This window comes from Paralichthys olivaceus, chromosome 3 (genome assembly GCF_024713975.1).
Source record: "Paralichthys olivaceus isolate ysfri-2021 chromosome 3, ASM2471397v2, whole genome shotgun sequence".
NCBI lineage: Eukaryota > Metazoa > Chordata > Actinopteri > Pleuronectiformes > Paralichthyidae > Paralichthys > Paralichthys olivaceus.
This window is the reverse complement of record NC_091095.1, coordinates 20,409,120-20,435,965: the sequence shown is the minus strand read 5'-3', so window position 1 is coordinate 20,435,965 and position 26,846 is coordinate 20,409,120. Positions and strand designations below refer to the sequence as shown.

The window sequence follows — 26,846 nt, the reverse complement described above, 5'->3', positions numbered from 1 at the left end:
CACCATGCTCTGATCTCTGTGCATGTGTGAGACTGTAGCAAACAGCACGCGCGTGCGAAGCACCGTTAAATCACAAATGTCAGAGAGCGTTGACGACAGGAGCCTCCAAGTGCTGCCACCTCCTGTAACCGAGGGCGATGCATCATGGGAGATTGGGGAGAACTTGCAGCTCCTTTTCACTAGTGTATTTCCGGTGTTTTTATTGGAGCCAAGTGTTTAACTTCTTCTCTGCAAATATTTTTAAATCAGGAGTTTTCAAATAAATAATCAACATTTAAAGTTTTCAAATACTTCGGTCCCGCGCATGCGCACACGCCGCCATTTGTTGTGAGAGGCGAGCGCAGCGCGGCACAGGACAAATCAATGGAGACATGGCAGAGGCTGAAGCTGGGTTACCTGCTCATCAAGCGGCACGTGTAGCATGTTATTGTTAGCCTGTTAGCTCCAGGTTAGCTCGTAGAATCACCTGCACAGCAGCGAGCCTGGCGGATAGCTGGCTGGTGGCAGGGCTAACGTCAAGCTAACCGCAGCAGCAGCGGTGACAGCGACATGGCACACTGGAGCACCTTCGAGAAGGAGACAGAGAGGGAGACGAAGAGGTTGGTGAGATGTCTGAGCGGGGTGGAGGACGAGGAGGACCAGAACTTTCAGCTGGCACTGAAGTTTGCCTGGTCCAATTTCAGGTGAGTGCGGGTGGAAGCAGCTAGCCTGTGAGCTGCTAACATGTAGCATCACTTTAGCCACAAACAGACATAGAGGCTGTCAGTAACGTGTGTTGCTTGTTGACAGGTTTCATCGCTACCTGGACGTGGACAGCCATAAAATCCAGCGCAGTATAAGTGGGTGAGTGTTGTCTGCTGCTCCTCCTGCGTGTGTGTGTTGCAGGGATGGAATAATGTGGTACCTGTAGTTTGCAATGGCATCCACCACTGCTTTACCCTGATGAGTGAATTAGAATGACACAGCACGCACACACTCATGTTTCTTTATTATCCAGGAATGTTATGATGTAAACAACTCCTGCATCTATCAACTCATTTCAACTATTCAGACCTCTGAACTCCGGGACGTACCTCCTGTCATTTTTCTTTTTCCATCTCCTCACACTTTCTGAAATATTCAGCTTTTTCTGTATTGGTTATATGCATCTATTCAAAACAAATGTAAGAAAAATACCCAACCATTACAAAAAGAAGAGAGAACAAATACAGTTGTAGAGAGGATTTTTAGTGTAGTTCACCTTTATCCAGTTTGTGGATGTCTGTAATGTAAGTTGTATTTTTTTTTTGAGCTTACTGTAACTATTTATGATTATACGTGCACTGTACTAAATCATTGATACTCTGAATGTGTACCACGCTTACATTAGGAGTACACACCCACCCACACTACTTATGCATGTTGCTGTCCTGCATAACCTCCCATGTTTTCCAGAATCCATGAGAAGCTCATGGTCCACTCTGACCTGAGTAAAGCAGGAAGTTGGATGAGGCTGACTGAAGAGTTCTTGAACTCACCTTTACCTAATACAGATGGAACAAAGGTATGGTATAGAAATTATATTGGCCAATGGAAAATGAATTTGAGCATTAAGGCCAATTATGTTACACTGACATCAAGATAAATCCTCAGTAGATTCTTCTCTTCATGGATCATGTTTCCCTTATGGTTAAAGCCCAACATGACAGTTTACACAGTGCGCAGTACAGTGTTTTTGTGTTTCTTTGCAGACTGATGTGCATTACAGCATACTGTCACTGCTGCTCTTCTTGTCGGACTCCCCCTCAAACACAAACTTTATTGAGAGACCCAGGGTGAAGGAGGCTGGTGAGTTGATGTTTCAAATATTTTTAGAATGCCACATGCACATGTTAATCATGAACTTGTCTGTGCAGAACCAGAGGACACATTTGATTGGGGTAAATATCTGATGGAGGGTGAGGACATAGACATCGGACCATATCCAGATACCCCTGTGAGTAAATCATAACCAAACCCACCCTATGTGGGAATCTGTTGCCACACCAGTACCACAACAGTTGCAGTACATGGATTTGTATCAAAGTCAAACTTTTTCAACTGTTTTTTTAGGAGTGGTCTGAGGAGGAGAGTGAGGATGAGGACAGTCAGCAGCTAATCAGCAGGGAGGACTCTGGGATCCAATTGGACAGAACCCCCCAGGAGGACCAAGACAACACCAACAAAGCAGTTCCAGTCACCTGGACAGGTAATGTACATGGTTATGAAATAATGTAAAATGAGATTGTATCAAAACAATCATCTGTGTATCTACACTAAAGCTTTTGTGAATGTAAAAATAATTCCACTCTGTGTGTTTCCAGTGGGGGAGCCTGATGCACGAGCCTGGCTTGAGCAACATGTGGTGACACCGTACTGGGTGGCTCATGCTTCTCGTTTTCCTCACAGCTTGCACTTACACTCCAACTTACTCAATGTGTGGTAAGATTTAAACTTTTTTCTCTGCCTTTGCTTCAGGCACTAATTTGATTTCTTTTGTTACCACATCCCTCCCAACAATATTGGATACACTTTTATAGAAATATTGGTATCAATATATGCTTATTGCTTAATAAAACTACACTGAGTGTTTGGGACTATAAGTAGATTTAAAGAATACAGGATTAAATATAACAAGGTTTATAGTTGTCGTGAGGTTGGGTAGATGAGATTAGAGATGTGGCCTTGACTAAGTGTCCATGAATATCATGACTGTTTTTCTGGTCTGTGTTTCCTCACAGTGTCACTCTGGCATTGTTCAGACCTGGTATTAACGTCCATCCTGAGAGATCTGATCACATGTAATCTGATCTCACTTGCCCGCTCTGTATGCAAATAATCACATATGTTATTCCTGTTCATGAAGGCCAAATGAAACCAAGCAGAGTATGCAGATTGTTTCTGTGTGTGCATGTACGTCTTAGTGAGTAAGAAAGAGAGAAAACAGACAGCGAGTGTTGGAAGTTGGAAGGGGCTGAGTGAATCAGTATGCAGCTCGACTATGGATTAAGATTTGAAAAGAAATCATTATGTTGTGGTCTGTGTTGATGACGGTGATGTATGGACACTGGAAAGAAAAAAATACTTTTCATCCATAGTGAAACTGTAGCAGGTCAGAGGACGTCAGCTAAGGAAGAGGTCCTTTGTTCCATGTGGTTAAAGTGATCGGATCTTAGGATGCATTGGGTTGTGTGCACATACTTGAATTTAAATACTCGTGATCTCAGGACGAATCTCAATACCAGGTCTGAACAGGGTCTGTGCCCCTCACTCTGAGCTTAGCTATTAAAATTTATTGTGTTACAGTGTCCTAAAACCTTCATTCTTATTGATAAAATCCACACCTTTAGAACCTCCACATGCGACCAGACATACTTCTCTCACCTGTTTACTACATTACAGAATATGGTTGGGTTCATAATAAAATACTGTATTGCTAAACACACAAATGTTTCTCATTATGACTTTGTACAAGTTGAAGTTCACTTCAGAGGATTTGAAATGGTCAAATGTTTGTGCTGTGCTCCTCTCTTCTCTTCTCAGGGATCAGCACTTGTATAACACTGATCCATTGTATCTACCAGAAGAAAAGGCCTTTGTCACAGAGACCCAAGTAATACGGGAGACACTGTGGTAAGATGTAACGAAGTTGTGGTGTGTGACTGTGTCCAATGGACAAACTTGCAAAGAAATATGTCTCCTGATTTCTCACAACCTTTTATATGTTGTAAATCCCCAAAACATTTGAATCGTCTCGTTATGTTACACAGGAAATCCCCTCATCCTTTACAGACTCCTACTGAGGGATTTATTTAGTAATATCTGTGACTAATATTTTGTAGGCTTCTGTCTGGCGTGAAGAAACACTTTATATTCCAGAATCATGATGGAAAAGTGTCTGTAAGGAACAACGTGGTGATAACTCATCTAACCAGCGTGAGTAAAAAAAATCTGAAAATGATTCATATCTTAATAAGCGCAGGCTCCATTTGCCATAGAAAACCATCTTTTCTCTTCTTGTGTTACAGAACTGCCTGCGCTCTGTGCTGGAGCATATCGCTGTGTACGGTCAGGCGGTGTTCAGGCTGCAGAGGTTCATAGACGAGGTGACGGGGTACAGCTCGGAGCCTTGCCCACCGAGCTCTGGTTCCTCCTACAGCTCCAAGAAGGTCTCTGAGCCTCCCTTCAGGACCTACCAGGCCTTTGTGTGGGCGCTCACCAAGTACTTCACAGGCTTCAAAGAGGAGCTCACCACAATTGAGAGAGAGCTCATACGCAACGGCAAGTACAAGTACAGCGTGTTTATTGATGTGAAAACCCCTGATGGAGTTAGTACAGCAACATGAACTTTGCATTCTTTGTAACAAGATAATACTGGTATTACAACACGGGTGATCTTTAGAAAAATGTTTCACTTTGTACGGGGAATCTGAGCCATTTTAACACTTGGATTTAAGTTTCCTGTTACAACTACAACAGATTTCCGTGAGCTGGATCCGAGAGAGGCCCTGTATATGATCAGTGTAACACCGAAAAGGAAAAAACAAAAGGTTATTAAAATATTACCTATTTAGTCATAAATATGTTTTGGTAGGTATTCAACTTAATTATGTAAATCGCTCTATTAAATTCATTTTTAGTTTTTCGAGAGAAATGGTTCTGCGACATAGTTCACAGTGACTCCATGTGTTGTAGTTCATAGATATTAGCACGCTCTACTTAAACTACAAACAAGACTAACATGGAATTGATCACTGATAGTCCACAAACACCCTGGACAGAATTTATCTTGGTACACTCGGCTTGGCTGTGAGAAAGACAATATACACCTGCTGTCTCTGCTTGTAGTCTGTGAGATACCATTCGTGGGTTATTCTCTCCTAGGTGAAGTCCAAAGGTGAAGTGTTAGTGATTCTGGGACTCAGATATTCCTTCATATATGTTGTACTTGACATACCATAGTTCTTAAATATCCTAATTTATGGTCTATTTCTGGTTTTAACTTGTTAAAAACTTGAAAAATCCTTGGATTTAGAAAGTAGGTTATTTGAAAGGTAGTTAATGCATTGATTTAAATGTTTATTTCAGCGAAGGGTTTGTACAAACACACTGACATTATGTTGTAACACGTTGTAATCAACAATTGCAATATACAACATTGATTTACATAGTATTTTTAGCCACCTCTAATTATTATTTTATCCACGAGGGGTTTATTATTTGATTTGTTCATTGTTTGATGAGTCCTCCTCTTTTACAGATGAGACTGTGACGCTGTCTGCAGTTCTGGAGAGACTCAGTCCTCACTTGGCACAGATCAAAGTGCTGCACAAAGTCTTCTGCACTGGGGTCGCTGAAGTTCCCCCCGAGACTCCAAATGTTGTGAGGGCGTCTCACTTGCTCAACACCCTGTACAAGGCGATCATTGAGTATGACAATGTCGGGGAAGCATCTGAACAAGACGTGGGTTTATTATTAACAATGAAGTTCAGTGAAACCAACATAACATACAGATTTCATTGATGTTAACAGGGAAGCATTGCTGTCTGTTGTCTTTCTTTGCAGGTGGCTCTATTGTTTTCTCTATGGACAGAGACAGTCCGACCGTATTTGGAAATTGTGGATGAATGGATTGTTCATGGCCACTTGTTTGACCCTGCAAAAGAGTTCATCATCCAAAGGTATGAAACAGAGATGGGGTTTCTTCTTTCAGAGAGGAATTTTAAAACGATCCTCTCCAACATGACTTTTCAAAGTTCAAACACTCGCTCCTCTACTTGCTCAGGAACAAAGACGTCCAGGTGAACCACAGAGATTTCTGGTATGCCACCTACACGCTGTACAGTGTTTCGGAAACAGTGGAGAACGAGGACAAGCTAAACGATGCAGCCAGCGGGAGCTCTGGAGGCGATCAGGGCTCCAGCCACAGGCAGCTCACCATGGTGTCCTTCCTAAAACCTGTCCTCAAGCAGATTATCATGGCAGGAAAATCCATGCAGCTGCTCAAAAATCTGGACTGTAAGGAGACTGAGCAATCAGAGAGATCCTCTAGAGGTCAGCGTTTGTTCTGATATTTTTTGGTGTATGTGTACTTACACTGGTTTAGGTTTGAGTTAAGTATTGACTTGAGCTGTGTCAAAACCTTGCATTGCAGATGCAGAAAGGAAGAGTTTGTACACACTGTTCTTAGAGTCGGTGCAGTCACGCCTCTGCAGCCAAGAGGAATCTCCCACAGACACAGTAACTGAACAGCAAGCCACTAAGAGGAGTCTCATAAAGATGCAGTCCATCGTGGCCCAGCACCTGGAGATTGATGACGTCCATGATCCGTTGCTGGCCATAAACTTTGCCAGGTAAACAGTAACATCTTTAAAATAACAAGATCGCCAGGCTTACTTGTTCTCCTCAAAATAAACAGTGAAGCAAATTTTAGAGCAGAGCAGGGGACAATTTGTCATCCCTGACTGTTATCCTTTGCAGAATAGAGCTCAGGGCTTCAATTTAGCTGTCATTATGTAAAACCTTTTTGCAGCTGGTGGTTTTATCATCTCTCAAATGGCACTATTCAAACATAATTGGATTTCAAAGGGATTAAATGTTTTCTGCTCCAGACTTGCAGGTCAGGCAGAATGGATAAATGTACATTCTGGTAACATTCTGTTCCCCCTCAGGCTGTACTTGGAGCAGAGTGACTTCCACGAGCGTTTCTCTGGAGGTGATATTATCGTGGAGCGCTCCTCGCAGTCGGTCACCTGCCAGACATTTGAGCTCACCCTGCGCTCCTGCCTCTACCCCCACATCGAGAGGAGGTACATCGAGTGCTGTGGAAACCTGATGAAGACCCTAAAAAAAGACTATAAGTAAGCGTCAGTCTTGTGGTTACTATATGATTCACTTTCTTTTAGTGCACATGGAATGTTTGAATTCCTTGGTGTCTCCACAGGCTGCTGGAATACCTCCAAGCCATGAGGAACTACTTCCTGCTGGAGGCCGGAGACACCATGTACGACTTTTACACGGCCATCTTTGACAAGGTGCAGGAGAAGGAGAGCTGGCAGCAGCGGTCTTTCCTCAATGTGCAGCTGCAGGAGGCAGTGGGACAGCGCTACCCAGAGGACAGTAGCAGGTACTGTGTGCTTTTATCAGCATTTAAGACACAGAATATTGATAATTAGAATATTCACTTCTTATGTAATTGAAAAAAAAAAACTTCCCCATCATTTCATGTTTTATAGGTTATCAATCTTCTTAGAACCCATTGACCCTTCCAGGAAAAAACACCCTGTGAATAACCTTGAAGTACTTACTCTCAGTTACAAGGTAAGCAAAGTGAATGGATTCGCTTCAGTTGCCTTCATACTTTTTTAAAGCTGCCACATTGTGTTTTACTCACTTTTTTTTACAAAGATTAATATATATTTACATGGATTTCTGCATAGGTTCCCTGGCCCGTCGACATTGTGATCAGCACTGAGTGTCAGAAGATCTACAATCAAGTGTTTCTCCTCCTGCTGCAGATCAAATGGGCCAAATACAGTTTAGACACACTTCGATTCAGTGGTACGAGCCGGTTGAGACATTTTTCAATCACCTGACTCCTTCTGTTCTTTCAATGTGAAATAGCCAAACTTAAAACATGTTGTTAGAAATAAGAGAAAGAATAATCAATGAATATAATTGTTAGTTGCAGCCCTACTTATATTGATACTTTAATTTGAAACTTATTAACTGCTCATTCAATTGATCCATGATAAATCACCTGTTGATGGTGCATGAATATTATGAGAGTGCGAAGACTCTTCTTGCCGTGCTCTTATATGTGAAATGTTTCTCTCTCGTAGATTTCACTGCCATCAGTAAGAAAGTGGAGGGAGCGCTGGCTGAGGAGATGAAGGTCAAAGAGCCTATAAATCAGCAGATTCACAGAATGTGTCTGCTGCGGGTCAAACTGATGCACTTTGTCAACAGCCTTCACAACTACATCATGACCAGGGTGAGAGGAATTATGGAATAGACCTTTGTCACAGCAGACGTGCTGACCACCAGGAACATGAAACTGAAATAGATTTTTGACTATCATTCATTTTAATATTTACACCAGTGATTTTCATGCTGTGACAAGTCAACTTTTTGACTGATTGGCTTCCAAATGTATAATTCTGCCAGCACATTGTGCTGCAGCTAAAATGAGAGACCATGTGTAACATAGTTCATTTAGCCGCCATGACCATGATAATGACCCAATTCAGACCTTGAATTAACATCCTTATTAGTGAAAAGCTTTAAGTACATGGGTGAACGCATCTGAATGCTTCCTTAGTACGTCTTCAGTGTGATCACTTAGAGCATATTGGTCTGGGACCCATGTAGCCACATTCTTTAGCTGTGTGAATGAATTGTCTTCTCACCTGCTACAGTATCATATCAACAGAAGTGTTTTGACTCTTCTCAGTGCCCATACGTTGATTTGTTAGTGGCCAGCGCCTACACTGATCATCACAGTATGCTAAAAAAAAAAAAAATCTCAAGTTGGTCAAATCTGAGCACAGCACAGCACAGACACACAGATAAACTGACTTCACAACACAATGAAAACAGACACGTCAGTAAACTCTGGGTAAAATCAACATGAATTGATTTTCTTGAACAGAAATGACGCATGTGATTATTTGCATTTTAAGTGGGGAAGTGTGATATGATCCCAGGTGGTCACAGCAGACACATTCAGGACTCATTATTATACCAGGAGTAAACAGACAAACTGTCCACGTTTGAGATCAGATCTCTCAGGATGGACTTTAACATCAGGTCTAAACCACAATATATTGTTCTCTCCAGAAGCAAGTTTCATGTCTGTAAGTTCATTTTCATAGTAAGTGGAAATGATGAGTAAACAATGAGACGCTGCAGGTAGAAAATCAATATAATACACATGATATCTGTGATTTAACAAAAAGTAATTTGTAAAGTTCACAGTTTTTAATTGGCTAATTTATTTGATAACACTAATTGACATTTTTTTCCCATTTCTTTTTACTTTTTGTTGTCAGATCCTGCACAGCACCGGACTGGAGTTTCAGCACCAAGTACAGGAAGCGAAGGACCTGGACCAGCTGATCAAGATCCATTACAGATATTTGGCAACAATCCATGACCGCTGCCTGCTGAGGGAGAAGGTAAACAGCACCCACAGGGGAACAGGGTTAACTGGAGGGCAGGTATTGTTAATAATACAATATGGCCAAGTAGTGTTTACCATCCTGATCCATAATACTGAGTGTCTGTCAGCTCCAACATCACCTTAGCTTGGCTTAAGCTGTGCTATCACCTCACTGTGTCGGCAGGGGGATCAATTCATTAATACTCATAACTCTACCTATACATTTTTTTTATCCTTTGATCCCGTGTTTATATTCATTGTTGAGACTATGGCAGCTGGACACATGCCTGCTATGTGCTTTTAGAACATTTAATACATTCCCTGTGGTCTAATGCAGTGTTATGTTTTCTCAGGTCAGTTTTGTGAAGGAGGCAATAATGAAGGTTCTGAATCTGGTCCTGATCTTCTCTGACCGATGGCAGGCTGGATTCGGAGCCTGGAAGTAAGAGCTTTCATATTAACTGGAGGGAAATTAAAAAATTAAACTAATTAATTCACAACATAAGCCAACACAAATATGAACTCTGGAAAATGTCTGAAGTTTGCTCTCCACATATAAACAACGTAGCAGGAAATTCTCTGCTCAGATGCGTTCACAGCATAGAAATCTCTGGACCTTTAGGGATGGTGCAGCAAGCAGAGACAGGAAGTAACGTATTAATTCTGCTGTGGAGATCACATGTTTTTGTTAGCAGCACATTGACTTAGGCGTCGTTTATCACCAAACTCTCTCCTGACATCGTCATCTGTGTTATCTACATGTATGGCACCGCTTTGTCATCTTGACAAACTCTGTCCTTTTTTCTGTCTAACGTGTGATAGAAACGTCATCAACACACCCACTCGCTCGCAGTTAATCCTGTGGAGGTTCTCCTGCTGTTTTCTCACATAGGCTCATTCAGACATTTCCCGAATGTTTACTACAGGGCTAGCTGGTAAAGTCCGGAGGCTCTCATTTGGACATTAGTGATCTCACATACAGCCCCTCTGGAAAATGTCCGGAGATTCACTGGAGCTCAGTGCATGTCTGAAAGCAGCTTCAGAGTATAATGTCAGAAAAAAATTTTGTGGATTGTTAAAATATGAGAAGTTGATCACACTCAAATGTATTTCTTATATTTCAAACAATGCAGTAGCAGCTCTCCTGACCAGCCCCTTTTCAATCTCAACATTGTGTTTATCTCTGATTACAGGATCGAGTCCATTGATAAAATGGAGTCAGATTTCAAAAATTGTCACATGTTCCTTGTGACGATACTCAACAAGGCCGTGTGTCGTGGCTCCTTCCCTCACTGTAAGTAACACTGGACTCATACAGACCTAAGTTTCTGTTGAAGTTTGACTTGATACCTCTGTGCAGACAGGAACGGTTGAAGGTGGAAGTAATACGCTTTTCTTTGCTTCTTGTACAGTGGAGTCTCTTGCCCTTTCTCTGATGGCTGGATTTGAGCAGTGCTGAGGACCCGTCACTGTTTCAGTGTTTTGCCATGATGGACTGAACTGTGTTTGCTGCTGTGTCTCATGTCATGCCTTTTCTCTAACTGCTGTCATTGTTCATGATGGTGTTGAACATTACGATGTCACTGTCTGCTGACTGCTGGAGATGGAATTGAACCATGTGGTTTGTGCCATAGTCAAATGCAACTTGTGAACATACAGTAGCAATATATAAAAAAAAATAAATGTACATTCTTTTGTAAAAATTTTTTTAAGGAGCTGTTATATTGTTTGTAATGTGTATACATAAAGCAAAAATAAATCTTAAGCTCAATGGTGTAAGTTATTCATCATAATGTTATATTGCTGTGAAATTTAAATTTAAAGTTTAATTAAAATATTACTGACAGTGTAATCAACACATTTATTTTGACATTTTGCAGTGGATGTAAGACAGTCTTGGTAAATAAGTAATTGCTACACAACTGAATAGATTTGTGAAACGTGTGAATATAAGAACATTGTGGGTTCAGGCTTTTGAGTTTTTGGTCAAAACTGTAGCTTATTTACAAATTTTAAAAATATTTTTGTGTCTTGAAATTTCAGTTGAATTGCTTTTTCTTGATGAAACATGAGAATACACTACATATACATATATATACTGCAGCTCTGAAAGAGTGATGAAGTGGTTCACCCTAAGAGAGTGGTCACTGTGCTGTTGCTTTCCCTCCTTTAACCCACAGCTGTGAATTAAAGGGTTTTCACAAGTGATCTGTACAGTCATTGTTCTATTTAGTTGGACCTCGGTGTAGCTAATGACATAGTGTGAAATTGCAGTACACAAGCTGTATAGTTGCTGTATGGCATAAATCAAACTGACAGTGATATATGTGTGTATATATATATATATATATATATATATATATATACACACATACATACATACACACAACCTAGAATGTATTTATGTGTGATTTTGGAAAAACAAAAAAATGCAATTTGTTTTGTTATATATGAGTTGTGTAAGTGCCTTTATTGATTTCATGTTTATGTTTCTTTATTTCCTTGTTTTAGTTTTCTTGTTAGCTTTTGATTACTTTTAGAAAAAAAGTGACACTATCACTTGACAATTTAAAGTGTGTTTTTGTCACTAACTTGGAAGTTATGTCAATACTAGCTGTTTCTCATAAGACTGTCTTCAGATTGATTAATAGTTATACATAATACAGGATGAAAACTTGATATACAAGTAGATGGAAATGTCACTATAAGACCCAATTAGTCAATGGCAGAAGCAGTAGATCAATATTTTTATCAATATTTAGATCTCATTTACATGAGGTAATCTATCCACCCATTAATTCCCAAACATATATGTCTGTCTGTATGTGGAACACATATCTTGAGAAACAACTCATCCGCTTCAAAAGTAATAGCCTGATGAAGTGTGGTGTTGAATTTGGGGTGGTTTGGACACATGATACGTTCAGTGGCCATCAACTGGCAGCCAAAAATGGCCCACCAGCAATTATATCTGGCCACCCAGATCATTTTGATAGTTTGATCTTTTTTCTTTCATCATATTGGACTGACACAGAGATTCATGGGAGACCCGCTGCTGATCTCCTCCATAGAAGCAACATTCATATGGTCACTTCCTCCTTCAACAATTCTCTACAAAATGAAAGCACAACTTTATTGGGGGTTGCTTTGAAGCTTTATATTGAGTGGACTTACAGGGCTTTTATTTTGTTGTTTGTAAAAAAAAAAGTAATAGTTTGTTTTATTTTGAAAAGTTGTGAACTTGAGTCTGAAGATTGTGTCAAAACAGACTTTAGACATAGCCGACATACAGCATATGTTTCATTTTATTTAAAACGTAGATTATAACTCTTCATTGCAGATGAACCAGGTAGGATGAAGCGCAACATTTTCTTACTGAACCATAGACTGTTTATAAAAAACTGAACACAACCTCTAAACACAAACAATAAAAAGTGACAGTATATTGTAGAACTGTTTGAGGAGGTCTCACTAATGACAGAGCATTGTGAACAGACAGGTTTATAATGGCCTCAGCAGGGTGAGACCAGAAGAATCAGTGATAGTAATAGACAAATAATTAAAATAGATTGAGCACATTTTTCAATATATACCTGTACAATATTTCAAACAAACTTAAATCTTGGAAATAATTTCAAAATTCTCAGAGGAAATCGAACCCCTGGCTCCTGTGTGCTGCAGCAGCTGGAGCAGGGTGGGGGGGTTGGGGGGTTGGGCTGCGGGCAGGTTCTGTACATTCCTTCGTCCCTGCTGCTGCTCCCTACCTACGGTCCTGTGGTCCGGGCCCTAGCGGAGCACAGCCGCACCGCAGCTCCGAGCCCAGCTTCCTGTTGAGTTTCCCTGAGTGAGGGACAGGAACTCCCTGCTCGACTTCTCTCCCCCGCCCATGATAACAACACCGACCGAGGGAAAGATTCCTCTGGCCCACGACTGGGAGAAAAACTTGGATAGAGGACCTCCAAAAACCCGGCCTGCCCGGTCGCCAGAGAGGGATCGACCTCCCGGCTACATGGCCCTGTAGTCCGCTGTGAGAGCGCACAAGTTTTCCCTGCTAACCAGCGACTGACTGCGGGTGAGTGGAGAAGAGTCATCTCGAAGTTGGTTTCGTGGTGTGAACTCTCAGCGAAGTCAGCCGAGGAGCGAGAGAGAGAGAGAAAGTGTCGCTAACTCTGAGAGCTGATCGGGGCAGAGGTTAAAAATCAGACTGCTGCTCCGGCTCGAGGCGGACGGACAGAATTAGCTTTGAGGTTAAACAGCTTGTTGCGGTTCAAAGCCATTTTCCTGGCTCACAGGCCCGAGCTGTGCGTAATCTCAGGCCGCAGCACGGAGCAGGGACACGTCCATTACTCCACTTCCATGTCGGAGCAGCTCTTATAGGACAGATCCGCCGCAGCAGGTCTCTGGGTTGTGGAACTTTGTTTGTGGGGAGTTTTCTAGTGACTTGGTGAGTGGAGAGTTGTGTGTCCAGGTGGGAACCAGCCCCACCAGTTACTATGATAATACCTCTGATACTCTATCAACTCTACTGTCTGTGGGTGCTGGACATTTGAAGGGACATTAGTGTGTGGTTGTGGACATGTCTGTCCTTCCTCTGGTTGTTACTGGAGCTGGACATTTGTTCCACTGGGTTCCCCACCCTCCAGATGATGCGTTCAGGGCCCGGCCACTCTCTGTAAATAACAATTCACTCGAGTTTTTGACGTCACATACATTTTAGGACAAGATGCATTCTTCTGTCTACTTTCTCGTCTTTTCATGTGACCAGTGCAGCGCCGGTTCTAAACCTGTCTGTTAAAATCTTACTGTTCTCTTGTTCAGCTACTTCAGAATTATTCCGTGTCATTTGTGAGCCCTCCTCCAACAGTTCTACAATATACCGTCCCTTCTTATTGTTCCTGTGCTGGACCTTGTGTGCAGAGCTTTTTATAAACAGTCGATGGTGCAGGAGGTAGGGCATGAAGATGCTGTGGGTAAAACCTCATTCTTTTGGTATAAGTTGGTTTGTTGGTTCTCTCTGTGGTTGTTTTTTTTTTTTTTTTTAAATCAAGGATGCTCGTGAACCAAATGAGAATATCACATCTGGGGTGATATACAGTATGCAGCATAATGTTTACAGTACAACACTGAAGCCAGTGAATCTGAGTAACAGCTTTCAATTTCCCACTGCTGTTCTGTATTGATCATTTATCTACTCAGTCTCTTGTCAGACCGTATATTTTACCTTTTGTTTGAAGTATTACAAAACTTTATACTTGAGTGGGTTTTGTAGTTTGATGTTCCCTTTTTTTGAGATACATGAAAAAGAAAACAAGTTAATAAATAAACCTTATTGTGTCCCAAATAGCTCAAAGAAAGGATTTTAAGTTAAAGATAAGGCCGTTTATTTAAGACTTACTGGTGCACCCAGTCAGAAAGTATATTATTGTTTTGTTATGAAGTGACTTTACAGGAAAACTAAGAGATTCATCTGGCACTGATACGTAAGTGGCAACAATTTTCACACCTCAAACAACTACAACTTCCTTCAGATTGGCACCTTTGATGCAGCTGGAGGATGAAGTGAGATAGTGTGACTGCTATTGTTTCGGTTTATGATCACTGAGGAAATGTCTTAGAAAAACATTCTGCACGTTATAGGTCCTTGTGGCATTTCTCATTTCTCAAAAGGACTTAAAAGGAATATAATGTATATTTCCTCCCCATCTCCAGTGAAGAAACAATTTAGAAAAGTTTCTATCTGCTGGTATGTGTTTCCAGCAGAGTGTCAAATACTTTGTCGTTTCATCTGTTGTGTGTTTTAACATCATAGGTCATAGCTCCCCACAGATGGCTGTTTCCCCTTTTTTTAAGTAGTGTTGTGTAACTGATCTCTTACTCTTCTTGTTTTCTTTCCACGTCTACAGTTTCAGTTTTATCTAAAGCTACATACAGGTATATGTCTGCTTCAGTGGAGGTGAACGGAATTTTATTTGTGGTGTTTGACAAAGTCAGTGGCAACAATGTCCTGGTTGGTGCAGATCAGTGGTCACCAAGCTTCTTTGTCTGAAATACCCGCAAAGGCCTGTCAGATGAATTCAAGTAACCTTTCACCAACACAAGCAGTCATGTTCTTGTAAAGTGATTTAACATGGATTAATAACCCTGTTGATTTTATAAAGTGGACATAATTTTATTTATTGTATTTTAATCCAGCTCATCTATTACTTCTAGTTAACCATTTAAACATTATTAGTAGTTACAACAATTATTTCATATGTGTCAATGTGGTGTGTGGGATTTACAGACTCAATTTGTGTATTTATTTTTGGATCAATGATGATTCATAATTTTTTATATTAAGAATTGGTCCAGCGACAGTGTGTGTGATAAAGTGCTTAAGAGAACCTTCACTAGTATAATCACTGTCCTTGCCCTCTGCTTGGCACACCAACTTTACCTACTTGAGGCTGGTTTTAAGCTCCTTGCTGTGTAATTACAGATCAAGCCCTGCTCACACATGGTGTGCAACTTCAGCACTGGGTGTAATAGCAAACAACCGGGTAGTCAAAATTAACACTTTTAGAGGCATGGCCTTGTGTGGCTCTTCGAACAGCAGTTCTCTCTATACTCTGCAGTCTGAACAGGAACTGTGCACTGAAAACAAAATCCTTCAAGGTTCCTTTTTTTAATAATGGACATGGTTTCAGTTCATGGTTTCTGTGTGCGTGCGTGCGCATCTTGGATTACCATCAGTTTAAAGGTTCAGTGTCAGTCGGACTCTCATTCTTTGTGATTCATACTTCCCCGTTTGGTCGGCAAGATTCCTTGATCTGTAATTAGTGACCCATTTACACCCGGGGCCTCATTTATAACTGTTGGAAATGCACCAAAATGGGCCTGAAAGTCACTTATCACGCAAATGTTTAGATTTTTAAAAACAATTTGGACTGAATGTTCCAGGCTCCTACCCATGCGTAGATTATTGATCCACTCCATCATCAACATTAAAACCAACAGCTTATTTGAACTTGCAACAAAACTGTTCCATGTGAACCTTCAATTGAAAAAGATATTAAACGACATACAGCAAATTACTTTCAGATACCATTAAACCATTCTTTTTTTGCCTCCATGTTGCCATGACTGACGGCAGAAACCCATTGGTCAGCAGGAGAATTTAATATACATTAGTTGCTTTGCATTGACCATTTGTAGTTGGGGTGTAGAGGGCGGAATGTGAGGTAGATTCACGTATGAACGTTTCCAGGTGCAATGTGATTTATATAGTGAACGTCGGGTTCAGGTGTGCGTGCACATGGTTTTATAGATCTGATTTTTTTTGTGTGCGCACCATTTTCAGCTTTTGTGTGCGCACGTACACTTTTAGTATGAATCCTACGCACTGGTCTCTCTAATCTCAGACTGACTAAAAACAACACAATGTGGTCTTTGCAAACACAAATGACTTACATGATTATTTGCTATAGAGCAGCTAACTGAGATCCAATCACAAATGTTCACAGGACATTTTGATACCAGGTGTGAACACACAAACTTAAAGGGATAGTTCACCCAAAAATGAAAATTCACTCATTAAATATGTTGTTTTTTTACTTTTAAGAAATGGTCACCATTTATTTGAATTTTAATGGATTTGGCTGATTATACTGTTGGCATAACAATTTTCAAACTTACCAATGGAACCTGAGATTTCTTTCACAAATGACTTCCCAAACAAATAATCGGTCTAAGGGGATCATGACAAATTGTATCAACCATCCAGTAACTGTGCCTTTATAATGACTGACAGAGACGCGTTTACTGCTGTGAATGTGTGTAATATTCACCATTAAAAGCTCTAATCCTTTAAATTAAACTGGCCCATGTCTTCCTCGTGCCCAGTACTAAGCTTCCATCTGCAGAGGAGGAGGTCAGTGACCTCGTTTGACCCTGAGCCTGTGCATGCAGTGACTGTGACCACGCTTTTGTGTTGGCAGTCAGTCGATGGGGATTGTTTGACCCTCCGTCAATACTCATTTCAATAGATTGTTTGATTGTTCAGTGTCGGTGACGTCTGAAAATCGACAGTCAGCAGCAGCAGCAGCAGTGTGAGAATGCAAACCATAGCACTTACTGATACAGTGCTAATCTATTGACATTACACAGGTTTTCTATACTTCTCTTTCAGGGATTTCAACAAATAACCTAGCAACTCGGCCTATTTGAGGTTATTTGTACAGGAAGCACTGTGGCCTGATAACACCACACAACGCCTCTTTTGAAGATTTTCATCAAAGTTAAAGATGCTGTCTGCAGTTGCATCAGGTTACTACTGGTGATGTAGAACAACATTTAGGAGGAAGTTCAGGACTATACTCCTGTTGTCTCAGGTTGTCAACCTAATGCATCAACAAAAAAATCCCTTTTTCACATTTTTTCTAGACATTGTTTGTGCATAATGCTGTCTTGCTTCATTGCAGCTTGAGTCTAGGTCCTTCTTTCTTAGCTAAACATAATTCTTATTGTCTTTTGCAGCAACATGACATCCACAGTGACTTTAGAGGATGCTCTGTCCAACGTGGACCTGCTGGAGGAGCTGCCCCTTCCAGACCAGCAGCCATGCATCGAGCCCCTCCCCTCCTCGGTCATGTATCAGGTCAGTGCCAAAAGCCGTGCTCTGCCAATGTCCGACCACTCATCGTCCATGTAGTTAATTCATGATGTTTTTTGATTTGTTTTTTCTAAATTACCTCCGACATAATGGTGTCTCACAATAGTTCATCACTAGTGACTATGTTGTGTTTTTTGTGACCATGTGTTATATGGATGTTTGGATGTGGATGATGTACAGACATGGAAACAGATTTGGAGAGAGTTTGTGGCGATAAGAGCAGTCGTACTCATACAAAAGACAAATCAAATAGTTTGGCATTGTTTACCTCTCACATTCATATTTACAGCTCTAGTTATGACATGTGTTTTGCCTCTTATAGCTGAAATCTTTACCTGTGTCATTTTTTTGGTCATAATTTCCCATCTCCTCACAGCCAAACTTTAACACCAACTTTGAGGATCGAAATGCATTCGTCACCGGCATCGCCAGATACATCGAGCAGGCCACCGTCCACTCCAGCATGGTATGTGAAGTTACTCATCAGTGTGTCTCACCTCAGTAATGACTCTGGGAAAATGTATTCCCCACAAAGAGGTCAAGGTTTGTTTGGAACAGGTTTGGGTGAAAGGGGCTCGTCTGTCCCAGCAAAGTCTTTGGTATTGTCTAGCGGGCAGCTCACAAAATCCAGGGCTTTGTGTCTAATTAGTGAGCGACTAATTGCTGGGGCTGGAATCAAACAGCACTTTGTGTGAAGGCTGGATGGCGCTTTCCTCCACTCACTGTAAACAACTGACATGTTTTAGTCCTTATGTGGTGTTTGTGTTTTTATCTTTTGATTATAGACTGTAACACGTGAGCCAATTTTGAAATGATTGGTCCTATTGATTTATTGTTTGTTATTTTTGAATAGAATGAGATGCTGGAGGAGGGGCAGGAGTACGCCATCATGCTCTACACCTGGAGAAGCTGCTCACGTGCAATACCACAGGTAACCACCCTGCTTCCGGGAACACTGTGCTCCCATGACTTGTATGTACAAGGCTGCAACAATTAGCCAATCATTTAATCATTTCAGTCATTTTCCACACAAAGTTTATAAATCTAAAAATGTGCTACTCCCCTTGGTCACCTTTCCTTCATGAGATTTTTATTTTTAACTATTACCTGGCATGTTGCAGACAAATAAATGTTATCAAAAGCTATGTAAATTTCCTTTGTGCAAAGTTAGCTCAGGTTTTTATTTCTCTTTTTCTCTTCTAGGTAAAATGCAATGAGCAGCCCAACAGAGTGGAGATCTATGAGAAGACAGTGGAGGTGCTGGAGCCTGAAGTCACCAAGCTGATGAATTTCATGTACTTCCAGGTAAATATATATTCATATATGGGTAGAGAGCCTCCTTGACCGTCTCCTCTAAGCTTAATCTCCTCCTTGTCTCCTTAAGCGCACAGCCATCGACCGTTTCTGCGGGGAGGTACGTCGTCTCTGTCACACCGAGCGCAGAAAGGACTTTGTCTCTGAGGCGTACCTGATGACCCTCGGAAAGTTCATCAACATGTTCGCTGTGCTGGACGAACTGAAGAACATGAAATGCAGCGTCAAGAATGACCACTCCGCCTACAAACGGTACTGACCATACTGTGGGGCCATGACAAACACTAGATGGCAGCATCAGCCGCCAACACTGAACAAACACCCTGTCCTATGTCAGACCTGTGTTTTTCAACCAGGGAGACCACTGCCCCTCCACCACAGGTTTTGAACGCAGGGAGATTGTCTGTGTAGCAGACTAAATGTTCCAGGAATATGCTAACTATGTGAATGTTAGAAAACTATTAATAGCACAATTTGATATTGCATTATTTTTAAGATTCTATTGATGAATTAGATCAGCTGATCAGTCTTCTGGGAGGGTCTAGAGCCCGATTGGTGACTAAAGGCTGCTGCCAGTGTCAGTCAGCCAAGTTGACGTCTGTTTGGTATGTTTCTCATCTTTGCTTAGAGCTGCCCAGTTCCTTAGAAAGATGTCAGAGCCCTCATCCATTCAGGAGTCTCAGAACTTGTCCATGTTCCTGGCAAACCACAACAAAATCACACAGGTTTGTTTAAACGTGCATTCAAACTCTTCTTAAGATGAAATGTAACCTATAATGGATTTCTGGATTTAAATAAGCATTAGATTCAAAAATAAGATTTGAAATTTAGATAAAGAAGGTCTTAAATGCCGAACCAGTTATACTCTTACTGTTAACAGTTAAAGGTATTATTTACATGATGATTTAATAATCAGTTATTCTCTGTGATGTCTGTCAGTCTTTGCAGCAGCAGCTAGAGGTGATCAATGGATACGAGGAGCTGCTGGCAGACATCGTCAACCTGTGCATTGATTACTACGAGAACAAGATGTACCTCACTCCCAGTGAGAAACACATGCTGCTCAAAGTAAGTACAGCCCTTCACCAGCTACTGCTGAATGATAGCTTCAGCCCACTCATTCTAAACAATTTGCTGGAGAATTGTCCACAGTAATGTACATCCTATACAACATGTAACCAATGCTCCACTTCCCCAGGTAATGGGCTTTGGTTTGTACCTCATGGACGGAAACAGCAGCAACATCTACAAACTCGATACCAAGAAGAGAATTAACCTCAGCAAGATTGACAAGTTTTTCAAGGTACAAAGCTGTAGACATACTGTATGTCACACACACACACACACATATATATATATACACACACACACACACACATATATATATATATATATATATATATATATATATATATATATACACACACACAGACACACACACACACACACACACACACACACACACACACAAAAGAACAGTCAAGTTGTACTATGATTCACTATACTGCAGAATATTTAAATACAATTTCCAAATTCTCCTTAAACATTTAGAATTTGTTTTTTATTCACATAATATTTTTCAAAGCAATACAAAAGAAGGCATATTGCAGCTTGGAAAAGAACCAAAAGAAAAGAGAGGGGAACAAAATAGAACATGAGAAAGAACTAGAATATCTATAGCTAAAATACTTATTTAATCCACCACCTTAATCACCACCACCTCTGCTACAAGACAAACAGTGATGAAAACACAACCCTCTTGGCAGAGGTAAAAAAAGCTCTACAGCTCTACCCCAAATATACATGTCTGCTTACATTACTTGAATCTTGACTGATGCCACAATGTGCCCAGTGTGTGGTGTCGGAGAAGTCAAGAGATGCTTCATGTAAATCTGTGGGTTTGGGTGTTCACAGCAACTCCAGGTGGTCCCTCTGTTTGGTGACATGCAGATTGAGTTGTCACGATACATCAAGACCAGTGCTCACTTTGACGAGAACAAATCCAGGTGAGAAGAACACAAACGTCTCTGCCAGCTCCGCTCTAGCCTCTTTGATTTATTTTTCTTCAAATGAAAGAAATACATTTTCTGACAATGCTAATTAATAAAGACTATTTTCAGCCTTATCATTTAATGTATTGTTTTCCTGGTCATAAAGGACATGTAACAGTTGAGTGGTTATTTCTTTTTTTGCAGCTTTGTGAATTGTATATGCCTCTACCTGCTTGGCTGTCAAATTTTTATCTAGCGAATAATGTGTTCTTTAGCTATGTCATTACATCAAGGCTTTAGTACATTTGATTTTCTCCCTTTGAGAATCGGTGTATACCTGCTTTAATAACTACATGTATTCTTCACTGGGCTTCTCTCTTTCCTCTTACCCCCCAGGTGGACTTGCACATCTATATCCAGCAGTCCCCAGTACAACATCTGTGAGCAGATGATTCAGATCCGCGAGGATCACATGCGCTTCATCTCGGAGCTGGCTCGTTATAGCAACAGTGAGGTTAGTGCCACACTCCACTGAGTTTAAATTAAGACACTCGGGTATACTGCTGCTGAAAATTGGCCATTAGTGGCTGTCAGGTTGTCTTAACCCAAGCGTATGCTGATAGAATGCTGAAGCCTGGATCAGGACGTGACAGGCTTACTCACTATGGTACCGTTACATCAGATATGAGCCAATTAAATAAAGAAACATACAGTACATCAGCCACCTGGCAGCTTTCAGCTTGAAATCTTCTATAGGTCTTTCTTATGTGAGGGGTATTTGAGTTGCCAGCTGTGATGTAACAAGCTTTTGAGCAGATGTCATGCCCCGACAGATTTTCAGAGGTCACAAGTTTAACCGACTGACTTCTAAATCAGAATTGCTGATGCAATGACTGAGGACAGAAATGTTAAGAATGAGGAAAGTCATTTAATGATCACATCCTGAAAGGTGAAGCTTTACTCCTGGGTTTTAACGTTCTGTCATAATTTTCACTGATCTATGCTGTGAGAAAATCAGAATTTTAAAAAGTGTTCATTTTCATGTTGTGACAAAGTGTGTTGCTCTTTGCGTAGGTGGTGACGGGATCAGGCCGTCAGGAATCCCAAAAGTCTGATGCTGAGTACAGGAAGCTGTTTGACTTGGCCCTGCAGGGCTTGCAGCTGCTCTCTCAGTGGAGCGCTCATGTCATGGAAGTGGTAAGAAAACACAGATAACACAGATTCAAATAATTTATATGTAACTTTTACAAATATACACAGAGACCTCCAGTAAAATAAGGTATTGAGAATGGTTAATCAATCCCCAGCTTATCAACATTTATTCATGTGTTTCTTTTTGTCTTTCAAACTTTGTGTCTTTGCCGACAGTACTCCTGGAAACTGGTTCATCCAACAGACAAGTACTCCAACAAGGAGTGCCCTGACAATGCAGAGGAGTACGAAAGAGCCACCAGATACAACTACACGAGCGAGGAGAAATTTGCCCTTGTAGAGGTAAGTTGTGACCTCATCACCTGCAGCACACATACTGTATGGTTTATCAGCTGCCACCAGTCTTTATCACTGATTTAACGTTTGGCTTTTGACAGGTAATGGCCATGATAAAGGGACTGCAGGTGCTGATGGGACGCATGGAGAGTGTGTTCAATCATGCCATCCGTCACACCATCTATTCAGCTCTGCAGGATTTTGCTCAAGTCTCTCTGCGTGACCCACTACGGCAGGCCATCAAGAAGAAGAAAAATGTAGTTCAGAGGTAAAGGTCACACGACAATCGCATTCTCAGCTGCAGATTGTCAGACAACACTATATTCTAATGTTAATTCTTGAAATAATCATATCAACCAAAAAATAATTCAAACTATTTTTTCATTACGCTGCAACAAAACAAAATGTGAACACAGAGAAGGGATCTGACAACATTCTGAATGCAATGTAAATACTTTATTTTGTCCGGTTTGCCAGACTGTGGGATGTGATAAAGCTCATATTTTTATACTAACAGTGGCTCGAATGTGTAAAGTGAAAGGTTTTGCTCATAGTGTTGAGCCCAGACATAAATATCACCTCACGTTTTGGTTTCTCTCAACCCTGTGGAGCTTTGAAGCATCATTTAAAACATTACTTTGATTTTCCAACCTTAACAGTTTTGGTTCCATCCCACTACTCTTAATACGTGTTCTCCTGTGGCAGGTCAATGATAACACTGTTCTGTGCAGCTGCTTCTTTACAAACCTCTGTACTGTATACTAATTCATCTCCAGTGAACTTGCTTTATATTTATAATTGCAGCTATGGCACAGTGTGTTAACTCTGTCTTTCAAGCCAGGGATTAACTAGATATTGTCCTCTGACCACAGCGTCCTTCAGGCCATCCGGAAGACGATTTGCGACTGGGAAATCGGCCGGGAGCCCCACAACGATCCTGCCCTCCGCGGAGAAAAAGACCCCAAGGGAGGCTTTGACATAAAGGTTCCTCGCCGTGCTGTGGGGCCCTCCAGCACTCAGGTCTCAGCTCCACACCATGCTGATAAACCCACCTTCCTTTAACCTCTCCTTTTGTAATCATTTCCCATACCTCCAAGGTCTTATTCACTGCACCCTGGCTGCTGTCAGTCCTCAATAATGAGGATTGTGACGCTCACAGTGCACACATCAGATATGGGCTCATATGTGCAACATTAATAAGGAAGACAATATGAGCTCAGCTCTTATAAACCTGCCTGTTGTGTTTGCTGTATTGTTCTCTCTTCTCATTATCTCTGAATGACTATAACTGACCTTCCCACCTTCTACTACCATAAATAACAGCGCTGAATAGCAGTCATCTATGCAATTGTGTTACATATCACACATATTGTCATTATTCAGAAGCATCCCGCATGTTGCATAAACCATACAGATTTATCAGCTTAGTGCTCTATTCCAAGAACTAATCTTTTTTTCCAGTTCTAGTTTGACTGTAAAGCCCTAAACAATCACCTTCTGTGATCGTCTCCCCCAGCACATTTTCACCCGTATGAGTTGTAACGAGTGGAGATTATAAAGACGGGGTCTTAAGAAAATGTTCCCCACTGAGGTGAACTTGAAATGTATTTTCAGTGAACATGAAAAGGAAATTGCACTGCAGCTTCCCTGCTGATGTAGGGTATGATGCAACCAATAGAGGAAAAAAAGAAAATATCAAAATTTCCAGATACAGTATTTTTTAATAAGATGATATTTTGTGAAATGTAAAATTCAACACAGAGACAAGAGCCTATCAACACTCCACCTGTGTGTCATGAGATCAGATGTCTGCAAGTGATGTGGTTAGTAAACTGACAGTGTTCTCTTATATTAAATACATGTAGCTCTATATGGTGAGGACCATGCTGGAGTCTCTCATTGCTGACAAAAGTGGATCTAAGAAGACTCTGCGCAGCAGCCTCGAGGGCCCAACCATCCTGGACATTGAGAAGTTTCACCGCGAGTCCTTCTTTTACACCCACCTGCTGAATTTCAGTGGTACGAGGAAACAGCGCTTTGATCCTGTAGCTCCTGTGAATGCTGAATAACTGCTCTTAGCTGGAGCCACTCTAATGAAACCTGTATTCTCTTCCATGCAGAGACCTTGCAGCAGTGTTGCGATGTCTCCCAGCTGTGGTTCAGGGAGTTCTTCCTGGAGCTCACCATGGGTCGCAGGATCCAGTTCCCCATCGAGATGTCCATGCCCTGGATCCTCACCGACCACATCCTGGAGACCAAGGAAGCTTCCATGATGGAGTAAAATATGCATTTTTTTTGTTTCCTGTAACAAACATAATTGTGGGAGAATATTCCTTTTCTACCACTCCCCAACACCTTACATGTCTCTTCCCTGTTTAGCTGTTAAACTTTGAAACTTCAGCCTTTTGCAATAGTCCAAAACCTGAAAAAGGCTTTCCCTCACTGACTGATGTCTGTGTGTGTGAGATTTTTGGTGGGGGGAGTGGCCAGAGGCATTCAGCAACTTCAGTATATGATTTGTTTTATCTTATGTTTTCAAAAAAGACCCTGGGTAAGATCCTAAAAATTGGGATTAACTATGAATATCTGTTTTAAAACTGCAGGCAAACACTGCAGGATTATGCTGCTGTCAGGCAGGTTTTACATAAGCCATTAAGCACATCATCTGGTTTGAACTGTAAATGCTGTAATTCTTCATGTTCACCCAAAATTGTTAAAAAGTGTCAATCATATAGTTATTTATTTTGAAAGCTATCATTTTAATATTGGTGGATAACTTGTGCTTGTAAAATTACTTATCTTAATGAAATCAGATTTGAACCAGTGAATAAAAACAGAAAATCAGTATCAATCACAACCAAGATAAATGAATCTGTGGTGTGCTGCCACAGTCAAGTAACTAAAACACTGACATTTTCAGCACTGTCTACACCACTGTGTAGGCATCGCACTCAGCTTTCCTTATTTTTAGCATATTACCTTATAAAATCATTGTGTAACATATTAATGGAGCTTTTGTTCCCTCTCCATTAAAAATGAATTCACTGAACCTTTCCTTTTTTCTCTCATCTCCTGCAGGTATGTGCTGTATCCCCTGGATTTGTACAATGACAGTGCACACTACGCCCTGACCAAATTCAAGAAGCAGTTCCTCTATGATGAAATAGAAGCTGAGGTAATAGACAAAAACAGTTCGTGTATATACAAGATTATTTCAAATTCTAGCTTGTCAAACTTGAGTTGGTAAAGATTTGGTGAAACTGTTGCAGAAACTTTCTGGTCTCTGTCTCGAATTAATTCTTTGTATTTATTTTGCTTTCTCTCAGTTGCCTGTCTGTCCTGTTAGCTTTTACACTGTATTTCCTGTCATTATGTGTCATCAGTTTATTTAAATGGGACTTATGTACTGTAACTATAAAAAGCAAGAAAAAAGGACTGCCTTCGATATTACTAAAAAAAATAATAGATAGCAACCAGTGCACTGTAGCAGTCAGTCTGGGATGAGGCAGCAGGCTTTAACAGTCAGTCTGTGGACCAAGTTCTACATGTCCTTCTCTACATCCTCTGATAAACTCAAAATGGTATTTGCAAATGCAATATTTCCAAATTGAGAAAGAATCTGTTTTATTTCTGTCCATCACAGACTGAAACATGTTCTCAAAAATCCATGTTAATTTGAACCTCCATGTTTTTCAGGTGAACTTGTGCTTTGATCAGTTTGTCTACAAACTGGCTGATCAGATATTTGGCTACTACAAGATTCTAGCAGGAAGGTAGGTGGATCATTTGCTTGTACTTTTGTATTTTTTCTCTCTTTTTCATTGTGTTAGTTACCAGAGGATCCATGACAGATTGAAGAGTACCTCAATTACTTTTAATAGAGGTACTCTTCAATCTGGATTCAAAATAGGATTCACGATTTTATTAAAATATAAAGGTACTTATTTGTGTTTAGGTAGAAAATAACTCAGAACCATCCAATTCGGTGTTTTGCTGACCTGAAAGCTTCCAGCTACAAATCACAGACCTCCCACCAACTATATAACACTTTGATACTGAGAGTCTGTGTGTGAAAACTGGTCAGCAACAAGTGGGCACAGTTAGCTTGAGGTAATGGGTATATTGTTAAAAAAAATGAAATAACCAGCTATAAAACTATTAGATTAATATTGAAATTAATTGCTGAAATTAATTAAAGGAAACAAAATGGTAGATATTTACCCAA

General features: G+C 40.8%; 2 protein-coding genes across 3 annotated transcripts in view; both read left to right on the top strand.

The window, feature by feature from the left end:
- The first annotated feature begins 139 nt into the window (after nt 1–139).
- On the top strand, nt 140–10,949 carry tubgcp5 (tubulin gamma complex component 5). The gene is made up of 23 exons (XM_020081432.2): nt 140–683; nt 790–843; nt 1,435–1,543; nt 1,731–1,827; nt 1,896–1,975; nt 2,092–2,227; nt 2,343–2,460; nt 3,562–3,651; nt 3,861–3,954; nt 4,047–4,299; nt 5,279–5,481; nt 5,584–5,699; nt 5,804–6,072; nt 6,173–6,371; nt 6,690–6,878; nt 6,962–7,144; nt 7,254–7,338; nt 7,458–7,578; nt 7,860–8,011; nt 9,069–9,194; nt 9,532–9,620; nt 10,372–10,472; nt 10,591–10,949. The coding sequence occupies exons 1-23, from the start codon at nt 550–552 to the stop codon at nt 10,635–10,637; spliced, it is 3,045 nt and encodes a 1,014-aa protein (XP_019936991.2). The 5' UTR covers nt 140–549; the 3' UTR covers nt 10,638–10,949.
- Nucleotides 10,950–12,314: 1,365 nt separating this feature from the next.
- cyfip1 (cytoplasmic FMR1 interacting protein 1) overlaps nt 12,315–26,846 on the top strand; it is a 25,035-nt gene continuing 10,503 nt past the window's right edge. Inside the window, exons 1-19 of one of the 2 annotated variants that reach the window (XM_020080944.2) lie at nt 12,315–13,250; nt 17,693–17,813; nt 18,205–18,294; nt 18,682–18,759; nt 19,032–19,133; nt 19,213–19,394; nt 19,771–19,867; nt 20,082–20,210; nt 20,341–20,445; nt 21,057–21,148; nt 21,530–21,647; nt 22,208–22,330; nt 22,502–22,627; nt 22,723–22,889; nt 23,494–23,641; nt 24,487–24,640; nt 24,742–24,898; nt 25,700–25,796; nt 26,318–26,394. In XM_020080944.2, the coding sequence (XP_019936503.1) occupies nt 17,697–17,813; nt 18,205–18,294; nt 18,682–18,759; nt 19,032–19,133; nt 19,213–19,394; nt 19,771–19,867; nt 20,082–20,210; nt 20,341–20,445; nt 21,057–21,148; nt 21,530–21,647; nt 22,208–22,330; nt 22,502–22,627; nt 22,723–22,889; nt 23,494–23,641; nt 24,487–24,640; nt 24,742–24,898; nt 25,700–25,796; nt 26,318–26,394 (2,159 nt within the window). In that variant the 5' untranslated portion in view covers nt 12,315–13,250; nt 17,693–17,696. Of the gene's footprint in view, nt 13,623–17,692; nt 17,814–18,204; nt 18,295–18,681; nt 18,760–19,031; nt 19,134–19,212; nt 19,395–19,770; nt 19,868–20,081; nt 20,211–20,340; nt 20,446–21,056; nt 21,149–21,529; nt 21,648–22,207; nt 22,331–22,501; nt 22,628–22,722; nt 22,890–23,493; nt 23,642–24,486; nt 24,641–24,741; nt 24,899–25,699; nt 25,797–26,317; nt 26,395–26,846 lie in introns of both variants that reach the window. The other variant, XM_020080945.2, reaches the window with a different exon arrangement.